Source organism: Rhinoderma darwinii, chromosome 7 (assembly GCF_050947455.1).
Source record: "Rhinoderma darwinii isolate aRhiDar2 chromosome 7, aRhiDar2.hap1, whole genome shotgun sequence".
NCBI classification, from domain to species: Eukaryota; Metazoa; Chordata; class Amphibia; order Anura; family Rhinodermatidae; genus Rhinoderma; species Rhinoderma darwinii.
In genome coordinates this window covers 16,502,737-16,513,962 of record NC_134693.1, presented here as the reverse complement: position 1 = coordinate 16,513,962, position 11,226 = coordinate 16,502,737, and the positions used below count along the sequence as shown (strand labels likewise).

Sequence of the window (11,226 nt, the reverse complement as noted above, 5' to 3'; positions counted from 1 at the left end):
TACGTCACCGAACCGCAGAAAAAGATAGAGCGGAGATTGCGACACTACGATACTCTTAAGCATAGATTTTATACACCATCCAATAATCCAGAACATCTGATAATCCAGCACCTGTCAAGTCCTAACAATGGCAGTTTACATGTGTACAGTAAAATACCTTTTAATCTGCCACTGTTAGGACTGGACAGGTGCTGGATTATCAGACATTCTGGATTATTGGATGGTGCATAAAATCTATTCTTAAGAGTATCGTAATCTCTATTTTTTTCTGCAGTTCGGTGACGTAAATATCTTCATAGTAAAATTGATTCGAATTCAGCACCAACAGGACCAGGTAGGTGTCAGATCATCAAATGTTTTGGATTGTTGGGCAGGAATCCATCTAAAAATTACTTCTGAAGAGAGAAAACCTCCAGGAAAATAGGTTAAAGGCATTCTGCAGCCATAGGAGTGTTTCATACTTTCCTATAACAGTCTATTAATCCAAAATATCTGATAATCCGGCACTAATCTGGACACATTGATGCCATGTGCATATTATACCATTTCTATTTCTGGGGCGTTCAAACCGCCATCAATATCAGAGGTGGGCAGCGGTTCAGTGTAGTTTTTGGGTGGGAATTATGGAAACCTTTGGGGTCTCACCTGCTAAACCCCTACAAGGCACTGTTCACACGGCTCTCGATCAGCAGTTGTCACATTGGACATCAAGAATGGGGAAGCATGCTGCGCTATTCTTGCTGTCAAGACTACAGACCCCATGTAAGTCAATGGGGTCCGTCGGTCGTGGTTGGTATCGGTCGATCCAGTACTGGGTTTTGACTTCTGTTATAAACAGAAGCCACGATGCAGATGTGAACAGAGCCCAAGGCTCGGTTCACATCTTTGGCAGCTCAGTTATATATGCTGGACAGAATAGTGAAAAGAAACTCGACAGAACCCATTTATTACGCCCCATGCACACGATCATGATGTTCACGGATCCACGTGGGGGCTGGAAAAACTCAGGCCATGTATTTTACGGTCCTTATTTGCGGATCACGTGGCCTACTGAGGGGGTTGGGACAAACTGGTGAAATCAATTCCAGCCTTTTTTTCTTATTTGCGGATCTGTGAATACTGATGACACACGGCTGCACTACGGAAGGTTTTTTTGCGGACAAACCACAAAAACAGACAGCGGATACATGGTTTTGCGGACCGCAAAATCACCACGGTCGTGTGCATTAGGCCTTAGGTCTATAGTCTGTGTTAGATGCAAACAGGAGCCGCTGTCAGCCGAGCCGCCGGTCCAGCAGACTGACTGATTTGGCTTACAACGGCGCTCTGCAGCTTCTATGTATAGTGGATACATAGGAGCTGCAGCGCAAAAACAGAATGGAATTTTTAATAAATGGCAATTGCACAAACGTATATACACTTAAATAAAAAATAAGAGAAAAAGGCTCGTTTCTGTAGCATTTAAAATGAGGAAGAGTTAATCCCAGACCCCACTAATCCAGAGAATGACGGGGCCAGATCACTGATTCAGCGCTGAATCCCCTTTAAAGTTTTCCCTGCACAGCGGCATGCTTAACGGGGTCGTGCTGCATCGGGAAAACCAGTGAATGGGTGCGAAAGCAGCGCTACAGACCCTTCGTGCTCAGGATCAGTAGTTGGACCCCATGGATCAGAAAGTGATGACATATCCTAGCAATACCCTTTAAGAATATGATGAAGTTCTGTGCTATGTATTTTTGTAACATATATAATTTTAGGATTATGGATTTAAACCCGAAAAAAGGAATGCTTTTTATAGGAAAATATTTAATTTGAACGAAAATGGATTAAAACAAAAGTACAATAAAATGTTTAACCTAAAAAAAGAGGAGGTAGTCCAGCAGCTGGTCGCATCCTACACCTTTCTGGACTGTCTGATAAGATTTTTGTGCATTTTTTGGAAAAAATTCCTGAATGTAAAACACAACTTGTCTTCTATGAAAAACAGCAAAGACAGACATTGACTGACAGATGCAGCAGAGCTAAAATTTGCCAATTGAAAAGTTTTTTTTGTGCACTGTGGCGAATAATGAGCCAACGTGACTCCGGTACCACGGGAAACCACAGAACAGATCGTGATAGTGTGACTTGCCCCTGATAAGCTCAGCTCTGCTACATCTGTATGTATGTAGAACTGCGTAGTAATGTCATCTACACCAGCAATACTTCAGCGGTGCGTAATCCTGTGCCACCTGCTGGGGATGGGAAAAATTGCGCCATTTGCTTTCATTAAAAACAGTCCTATGCCTTGATTCCGCAACGCATGCGCCATCCTTTACCATATTATGATTCACAGAAAGACTACAGCGTCATATCATGAAAGAAGGAGATGCTGGTCTCTTCCTCGTCCACCGAGTCTTCACAGTGGTCAGTGTCTCTTTTCTTGTCCACGTCCTGTTTCCGCCTCCGGCGCGTATAGAGCGGGCGCACAGACTTTTGATCGCCGCCTGTGTCCCATTCATGGTTTCTCTTGTGTAAAGCACTGTGGAGGCAACTGTAAAATCTGCCGAGAGACAACATGGCTCATTGATATTCGTGGTTTGCAATAGGTTACAGCATTCAGCGCAATAACCCGCCGCCAATCTTAAAGAAGAACTTCAGTAAAGCAACTCAAAGCCCCCTGCACGTCCCCCCCCCCCCCAGACCTTGTGCTGGAACCCAAAGTGATCAGCTGCTCTTTACAATTGGGGACCCCCTTTATGATGTCCGTATGTCAGTCCCTGTCCCCAATGAGACTCCCAGTCTAGTTTCACCATCTCAGAAACACACTAGAGAGCTTGATAGGTCTTAACTCACAGAACCCATATAAGCAAAGGGGCAGATGTATCTCCTGGTCAGATACAGAATACGGCCAGAGAGCTGCCCGCTACAGGGTATGCCACATTCTAGCCCACTGCCCAGGTCACTCTGACCCGATATATGATGTAGGAGTCCAGAGTCCTTACCTGACAATCCTCCTCTTGTTCTCCTCCATTTTCTGATTCGCTGTTTGAACTAAGAAGTCAATATATTCCTCGCTCACCAGACACTTTGCCTTGTGGCTTAAGGGCACCTCCAGACAATGAGTGCTCCGTACTGCCTGCAATACAAGAAGAGCTCAACACCTGCACGTACAAAAAGACTTCAAAAAGTTCACATGCTGACTGCCTGCAGCTACCACTATAGGGACATTACTGCATACTCTCGTTATTAAAGACGACCTGTCATGTCTAAAAAAAAGTTCCATTCAACTTCTTTGGGGACATGACCGTATAATGTATAATCAGTATGCGGTAAGCTCATAGGCTCCCTCTAGTGGTGGCTGCAGGTAGCACATTATCTTTTAAATCTGTCTATGCAGGGGATTTGGAGCTCTGTATCAGAAAAACTGACTGGGAGAGAGCAGATTCTGCACAGTACAAACAGCTGTACCATCCATGTCCTGCGGAGGCAGCTCTGTATACTACTTTACAATTAGTGCCGCTACCAATGGTGAATGGACCAACAGAACGCCATGGCAGAAACAGCTGGAAAATAGGGGGGCAAACTTATGGCACAGTTCTATACAAAGTACTATTTATGAGATTTCTATTACTTGAGACTAAGATACTTACCATAATAATTTTCCCTTTCTTGCCAACAGTTATTCCAGAATTCCTAAAGCCTGAATTAATGGCAACACCGTGCTGTAGGGAACAAGAGATCTAGTGATATAGGAAAGCAGTCACCAAGGTTCCCTTTAATAATAGCCATTATTTGTAGAGCATTAATATCTACTGCAGCACTTTACAGAAGAAACACTGTTTTCTATTGGTTACTGCCCCTACATCAGAAACACAGGTTTATAAGAAAGTAGGCGAAATTACAAACTCAGAACCACAAAAAAGGCCATACTCACTAGGTAGGTGGGTGGGTGAAAACCCGTTCCCATCAGGACGCAGACGGGTCAAAGAATGCTGAAGAAGGAGTGTGCATTAAATAGTGATAGCCCCTCCCACTAGTCTTGAGGGGAGTGGCGAACTAAGTGCTCAAAGGTGTGCGATAAATGTGTGTCAGTGTAGTGCTAGGGTGTGAATGGATGGTAAAAAATAAATATGTATGTATGAAAGTGTCAGAACTGTGTAATAATGTAATAAAAATAAATAAATAAAATAAATGTGATGAATAGGGGTCAGTGCTGTGAATAGTACATGGGGTGTCAGTACTATGTGTAATACGTGGAGGGATAATGTGCTGGTCGTCAGGCATGGCGTATCTTGCCGAATAACAGCCTATTTGTAACGCCGCTAGTGTTAGCTAAAGCGGGCTGCTCTGCATTCCAAACCAAACGCCAGCACATCATGCCCTCCCAGCATATAAGACCCGGCTGCGTCCTGAAAAAAAGTGTAGTATACGTAGTAAGAAATATCCATGAAACATGGGGTATTAGTTGTTATTTTGGCCAAAATACGCAAAGCTCGCAACCCAACGTCAAGGGTCCCCAGTGCCTTGCGAGTCCCTAACCAGAACTTTTCGTTCCTAATAGAAATTACAAACTCAGCTCTGCTGCATCTGTAAATGCACAGAAAACACTAAATATTGCAATTGTTCCTTATTCTTTTATGATTTCATTCCTACCAGCAGCTGCGCATCCTCTAGTGTACGACACTGTACGTGCAGGACGAAGGGCTCAAATTTCAACACTGCATCGCCAGAGGCTTTATGAAGACCTGAAAACTGAAGACACATGGAGATTAGAACAGACAAGACAATGACAGCAGGGACGCGGTTCCCTGTACAGCGGGTTAACTCCATTTATTTCTAATGATTGGACGAGATCAGGCAGTCGGACCTCCACCAATTAGCAATGGTGGAATATCATAGCCATAGCTACCAGCACCATGGCGGAAATCCCTTTTAAGGCTCCTGAAAACATTATTCGTCCATTGAACTTACTCACCACATTATCTTTTGTGCAAAAGTCATGAGTTACAAAAAGCCAGGAGCAGTTCTGTTTCTGTATTAGGGACACATCAGGATTCTGAGAAAAACAGAAAACGTACAACAATCTGTATAACAAACAACTTATTGAAAAACACACTCATTTATATTACTCCAGTCAAAGTGCAAGTGACAACGGGGCGGGGGGTATCTATGGAAAGGAGAGTCAGCATCTTGCTTTCCCCATGATACGATCAGCATGATCAGTGTTCTCACAAGTGCCAATTAAAAGGTAAGAATCAGCTGTCACATGACAGCCGCTCCTATCAGAGAGAAGAGAAGCGGTCCCATGAAAGCCACCCCGAGTAGAGCAGCGGTCCCATGAAAGCCACCCCGAGCAGAGAAGCGGTCGCATGAAAGCCACTCCGAGCAGAGAAGCGGTCGCATGAAAGCCACTCCGAGCAGAGAAGAGGTCGCATGAAAGCCACTCCGAGCAGAGAAGAGGTCGCATGAAAGCCACTCCGAGCAGAGAAGAGCAGCTGTGAGATGGTAGCTGCTCCATTAGTTACTTCAGGAACCAGGATTAGATAAACTTATTGACTGATGGAATGGAACTCCCTGCCTAGAAAAATACAGTAAAGCTGCGTGACTACAGAGCGCTAGGCTGTTTCCATCAGTGTTGTAGACATTGAATGGAGAGTCAGGATGAATGCTCGATCGCCGCTACTTTCAAACTCCTTGCTGTGATCTTGCGATTGGTGGGGATCCCAGCAGTTGGACCCCCACCAATCTAGTATTTATTATCTACCCAGTAGACGGGTGATAAATTGTTCTACCAGAATAACCCATAAGACACGTATTAGAGTAGACTTCTCCAGGATTAACCATTAGGTTTGGAGTAGTCACCTCATCTAGAATGATGATCCTCCCAGAGCAGGAGCTGGTGGTGAAGTAGTAGTCCTGGAGGTTGATGTCCCTCACAACGTCCTCTATGTCCCTGTCCACGCTGCCCTTCTTACTAAGATCTGTCTTACGGGAGGCCTGGAGCTTCCAGTGCATGAAAAGTCCAAGAGACTCCGATGTGGAGGACGGAGGCTGGAGAATCTCCTGGAGGGAGGCGGAGACGTGATTCTTTGTATTCTCCACCTCATTATGAGATTCCTTGGGACCAGAACTGGAGATTTCCATGATGTAACAAATATCCTGATTACGGGAGATCAGATCGTAGCTGCTGTGGGTTCAGACTGAAGGAGACTCCTCGGCCGGCAGCATTTCTCCCATCCAAGAGTATTACCAAGTCCGGTCTTCAGAATGAACGAGGATCCTGGAAACAAAAGTTCAAAGAGGTTCAGTTTCGGGTGTTGGGGGGCCACTAGGGCGCAGGCAACGTCCCGGGTGTTGGGGGGGGGCACTAGGGCGCAGGCAACGTCCCGGGTGTTGGGGGGGGGCACTAGGGCGCAGGCAACGTCCCGGGTGTTGGGGGGGGGCACTAGGGCGCAGGCAACGTCCCGGGTGTTGGGGGGGGCCCACTAGGGCGCAAGCAACGTCCCGGGTGTTGGGGGGGGGGCCCACTAGGGCGCAAGCAACGTCCCGGGTGTTGGGGGGGGGCCCACTAGGGCGCAGGCAACGTCCCGGGTGTTGGGGGGGGCCCACTAGGGCGCAGGCAACGTCCCGGGTGTTGGGGGGGGCCCACTAGGGCGCAGGCAACGTCCCGGGTGTTGGGGGGGGGCCCACTAGGGCGCAGGCAACGTCCCGGGTGTTGGGGGGGGAGGCCCACTAGGGCGCAGGCAACGTCCCGGGTGTTGGGGGGGCCACTAGGGCGCAGGCAACGTCCCGGGTGTTGGGGGGGCCACTAGGGCGCAGGCAACGTCCCGGGTGTTGGGGGGGCCACTAGGGCGCAGGCAACGTCCCGGGTGTTGGGGGGGCCACTAGGGCGCAGGCAACGTCCCGGGTGTTGGGGGGGCCACTAGGGCGCAGGCAACGTCCCGGGTGTTGGGGGGGCCACTAGGGCGCAGGTAACGTCCCGGGTGTTGGGGGGGCCACTAGGGCGCAGGTAACGTCCCGGGTGTTGGGGGGGCCACTAGGGCGCAGGTAACGTCCCGGGTGTTGGGGGGGCCACTAGGGCGCAGGTAACGTCCCGGGTGTTGGGGGGGCCACTAGGGCGCAGGTAACGTCCCGGGTGTTGGGGGGGCCACTAGGGCGCAGGTAACGTCCCGGGTGTTGGGGGGGCCACTAGGGCGCAGGTAACGTCCCGGGTGTTGGGGGGGCCACTAGGGCGCAGGTAACGTCCCGGGTGTTGGGGGGGCCACTAGGGCGCAGGTAACGTCCCGGGTGTTGGGGGGGCCACTAGGGCGCAGGTAACGTCCCGGGTGTTGGGGGGGCCACTAGGGCGCAGGTAACGTCCCGGGTGTTGGGGGGGCCACTAGGGCGCAGGTAACGTCCCGGGTGTTGGGGGGGCCACTAGGGCGCAGGTAACGTCCCGGGTGTTGGGGGGGCCACTAGGGCGCAGGTAACGTCCCGGGTGTTGGGGGGGCCACTAGGGCGCAGGTAACGTCCCGGGTGTTGGGGGGGCCACTAGGGCGCAGGTAACGTCCCGGGTGTTGGGGGGGCCACTAGGGCGCAGGTAACGTCCCGGGTGTTGGGGGGGCCACTAGGGCGCAGGTAACGTCCCGGGTGTTGGGGGGGCCACTAGGGCGCAGGTAACGTCCCGGGTGTTGGGGGGGCCACTAGGGCGCAGGTAACGTCCCGGGTGTTGGGGGGGCCACTAGGGCGCAGGTAACGTCCCGGGTGTTGGGGGGGCCACTAGGGCGCAGGTAACGTCCCGGGTGTTGGGGGGGCCACTAGGGCGCAGGTAACGTCCCGGGTGTTGGGGGGGCCACTAGGGCGCAGGTAACGTCCCGGGTGTTGGGGGGGCCACTAGGGCGCAGGTAACGTCCCGGGTGTTGGGGGGGCCACTAGGGCGCAGGTAACGTCCCGGGTGTTGGGGGGGCCACTAGGGCGCAGGTAACGTCCCGGGTGTTGGGGGGGCCACTAGGGCGCAGGTAACGTCCCGGGTGTTGGGGGGGCCACTAGGGCGCAGGTAACGTCCCGGGTGTTGGGGGGGCCACTAGGGCGCAGGTAACGTCCCGGGTGTTGGGGGGGCCACTAGGGCGCAGGTAACGTCCCGGGTGTTGGGGGGGCCACTAGGGCGCAGGTAACGTCCCGGGTGTTGGGGGGGCCACTAGGGCGCAGGTAACGTCCCGGGTGTTGGGGGGGCCACTAGGGCGCAGGTAACGTCCCGGGTGTTGGGGGGGCCACTAGGGCGCAGGTAACGTCCCGGGTGTTGGGGGGGCCACTAGGGCGCAGGTAACGTCCCGGGTGTTGGGGGGGCCACTAGGGCGCAGGTAACGTCCCGGGTGTTGGGGGGGCCACTAGGGCGCAGGTAACGTCCCGGGTGTTGGGGGGGCCACTAGGGCGCAGGTAACGTCCCGGGTGTTGGGGGGGCCACTAGGGCGCAGGTAACGTCCCGGGTGTTGGGGGGGCCACTAGGGCGCAGGTAACGTCCCGGGTGTTGGGGGGGCCACTAGGGCGCAGGTAACGTCCCGGGTGTTGGGGGGGCCACTAGGGCGCAGGTAACGTCCCGGGTGTTGGGGGGGCCACTAGGGCGCAGGTAACGTCCCGGGTGTTGGGGGGGGGGGGGGGCTACTAGGGCGCAGGTAACGTCCCGGGTGTTGGGGGGGGGGCCACTAGGGCGCAGGTAACGTCCCGGGTGTTGGGGGGGGGGGGGCCACTAGGGCGCAGGTAACGTCCCGGGTGTTGGGGGGGCCACTAGGGCGCAGGTAACGTCCCGGGTGTTGGGGGGGCCACTAGGGCGCAGGTAACGTCCCGGGTGTTGGGGGGGGGGGGGGCTACTAGGGCGCAGGTAACGTCCCGGGTGTTGGGGGGGGGCCACTAGGGCGCAGGTAACGTCCCGGGTGTTGGGGGGGGGGGGGCCACTAGGGCGCAGGTAACGTCCCGGGTGTTGGGGGGGGCCACTAGGGCGCAGGTAACGTCCCGGGTGTTGGGGGGGGCCACTAGGGCGCAGGTAACGTCCCGGGTGTTGGGGGGGCCACTAGGGCGCAGGTAACGTCCCGGGTGTTGGGGGGGCCACTAGGGCGCAGGTAACGTCCCGGGTGTTGGGGGGGCCACTAGGGCGCAGGTAACGTCCCGGGTGTTGGGGGGGCCACTAGGGCGCAGGTAACGTCCCGGGTGTTGGGGGGGCCACTAGGGCGCAGGTAACGTCCCGGGTGTTGGGGGGGCCACTAGGGCGCAGGTAACGTCCCGGGTGTTGGGGGGGCCACTAGGGCGCAGGTAACGTCCCGGGTGTTGGGGGGGCCACTAGGGCGCAGGTAACGTCCCGGGTGTTGGGGGGGCCACTAGGGCGCAGGTAACGTCCCGGGTGTTGGGGGGGCCACTAGGGCGCAGGTAACGTCCCGGGTGTTGGGGGGGCCACTAGGGCGCAGGTAACGTCCCGGGTGTTGGGGGGGCCACTAGGGCGCAGGTAACGTCCCGGGTGTTGGGGGGGCCACTAGGGCGCAGGTAACGTCCCGGGTGTTGGGGGGGCCACTAGGGCGCAGGTAACGTCCCGGGTGTTGGGGGGGCCACTAGGGCGCAGGTAACGTCCCGGGTGTTGGGGGGGCCACTAGGGCGCAGGTAACGTCCCGGGTGTTGGGGGGGCCACTAGGGCGCAGGTAACGTCCCGGGTGTTGGGGGGGCCACTAGGGCGCAGGTAACGTCCCGGGTGTTGGGGGGGCCACTAGGGCGCAGGTAACGTCCCGGGTGTTGGGGGGGCCACTAGGGCGCAGGTAACGTCCCGGGTGTTGGGGGGGCCACTAGGGCGCAGGTAACGTCCCGGGTGTTGGGGGGGCCACTAGGGCGCAGGTAACGTCCCGGGTGTTGGGGGGGCCACTAGGGCGCAGGTAACGTCCCGGGTGTTGGGGGGGCCACTAGGGCGCAGGTAACGTCCCGGGTGTTGGGGGGGCCACTAGGGCGCAGGTAACGTCCCGGGTGTTGGGGGGGCCACTAGGGCGCAGGTAACGTCCCGGGTGTTGGGGGGGCCACTAGGGCGCAGGTAACGTCCCGGGTGTTGGGGGGGGGGGGGGGCTACTAGGGCGCAGGTAACGTCCCGGGTGTTGGGGGGGGGGCCACTAGGGCGCAGGTAACGTCCCGGGTGTTGGGGGGGGGGGGGCCACTAGGGCGCAGGTAACGTCCCGGGTGTTGGGGGGGGCCACTAGGGCGCAGGTAACGTCCCGGGTGTTGGGGGGGGCCACTAGGGCGCAGGTAACGTCCCGGGTGTTGGGGGGGCCACTAGGGCGCAGGTAACGTCCCGGGTGTTGGGGGGGCCACTAGGGCGCAGGTAACGTCCCGGGTGTTGGGGGGGCCACTAGGGCGCAGGTAACGTCCCGGGTGTTGGGGGGGCCACTAGGGCGCAGGTAACGTCCCGGGTGTTGGGGGGGCCACTAGGGCGCAGGTAACGTCCCGGGTGTTGGGGGGGCCACTAGGGCGCAGGTAACGTCCCGGGTGTTGGGGGGGCCACTAGGGCGCAGGTAACGTCCCGGGTGTTGGGGGGGCCACTAGGGCGCAGGTAACGTCCCGGGTGTTGGGGGGGCCACTAGGGCGCAGGTAACGTCCCGGGTGTTGGGGGGGCCACTAGGGCGCAGGTAACGTCCCGGGTGTTGGGGGGGCCACTAGGGCGCAGGTAACGTCCCGGGTGTTGGGGGGGCCACTAGGGCGCAGGTAACGTCCCGGGTGTTGGGGGGGCCACTAGGGCGCAGGTAACGTCCCGGGTGTTGGGGGGGGGGGGCCACTAGGGCGCAGGTAACGTCCCGGGTGTTGGGGGGGGGGGGCCACTAGGGCGCAGGTAACGTCCCGGGTGTTGGGGGGGGGGGGCCACTAGGGCGCAGGTAACGTCCCGGTTGTTGGGGGGGGGGGGGGGCACTAGGGCGCAGGTAACGTCCCGGGTGTTGGGGGGGGGGGCCACTAGGGCGCAGGTAACGTCCCGGGTGTTGGGGGGGCCACTAGGGCGCAGGTAAAGTTGGGTGTTTCTAGGTTACAGGCAACGTACCGGATGTTGGGAGGCACCGGTGTAACGGGTAATTTTTCAGGCTTCTCTCTCCTTTAGCATCGCAGCCATCTCTCGTTCATGGCGCAAAATTACACACTATGGGGGCCGCCATCTTCGGTACGGAAGCCCCAACGGGCCAGAATCCAGTAATTAGTACGGCTGACAGGCGTTCATCTTTAGTACTGGAAACGTGACAGATGCGCGTG

At 56.2% G+C, this 11,226-nt stretch overlaps 1 protein-coding gene across 1 annotated transcript; it reads right to left on the bottom strand.

Moving 5' to 3' along the window:
- Window positions 1-1,805: 1,805 nt before the first annotated feature.
- On the bottom strand, window positions 1,806-11,214 carry TYW3 (tRNA-yW synthesizing protein 3 homolog). Its single transcript, XM_075832849.1, has 7 exons — window positions 11,021-11,214; window positions 5,845-6,262; window positions 4,958-5,038; window positions 4,636-4,734; window positions 3,633-3,704; window positions 2,985-3,118; window positions 1,806-2,542 (listed from the first exon to the last, which is right to left on the bottom strand). Exons 2-7 carry the CDS (start codon window positions 6,124-6,126, stop codon window positions 2,341-2,343), a joined length of 870 nt encoding a protein of 289 aa, XP_075688964.1. The 5' UTR covers window positions 6,127-6,262; window positions 11,021-11,214; the 3' UTR covers window positions 1,806-2,340.
- Between the last annotated feature and the right edge of the window lie 12 nt (window positions 11,215-11,226).

Excerpts from the sequence above, each read along its gene's own strand:
- TYW3 (XM_075832849.1), bottom strand. The coding sequence starts at position 6,126 with ATGGAAATCTCCAGTTCTGGTCCCAAGGAATCTCATAATGAGGTGGAG. Across the intron at positions 4,735-4,957 it reads TTTGCACAAAAGATAATGTG|TTTTCAGGTCTTCATAAAGC; the intron begins GTGAGTAAGTTC and ends ATGTGTCTTCAG. Across the intron at positions 2,543-2,984 it reads AACAAGAGGAGGATTGTCAG|ATTTTACAGTTGCCTCCACA; the intron begins GTAAGGACTCTG and ends GTCTCTCGGCAG.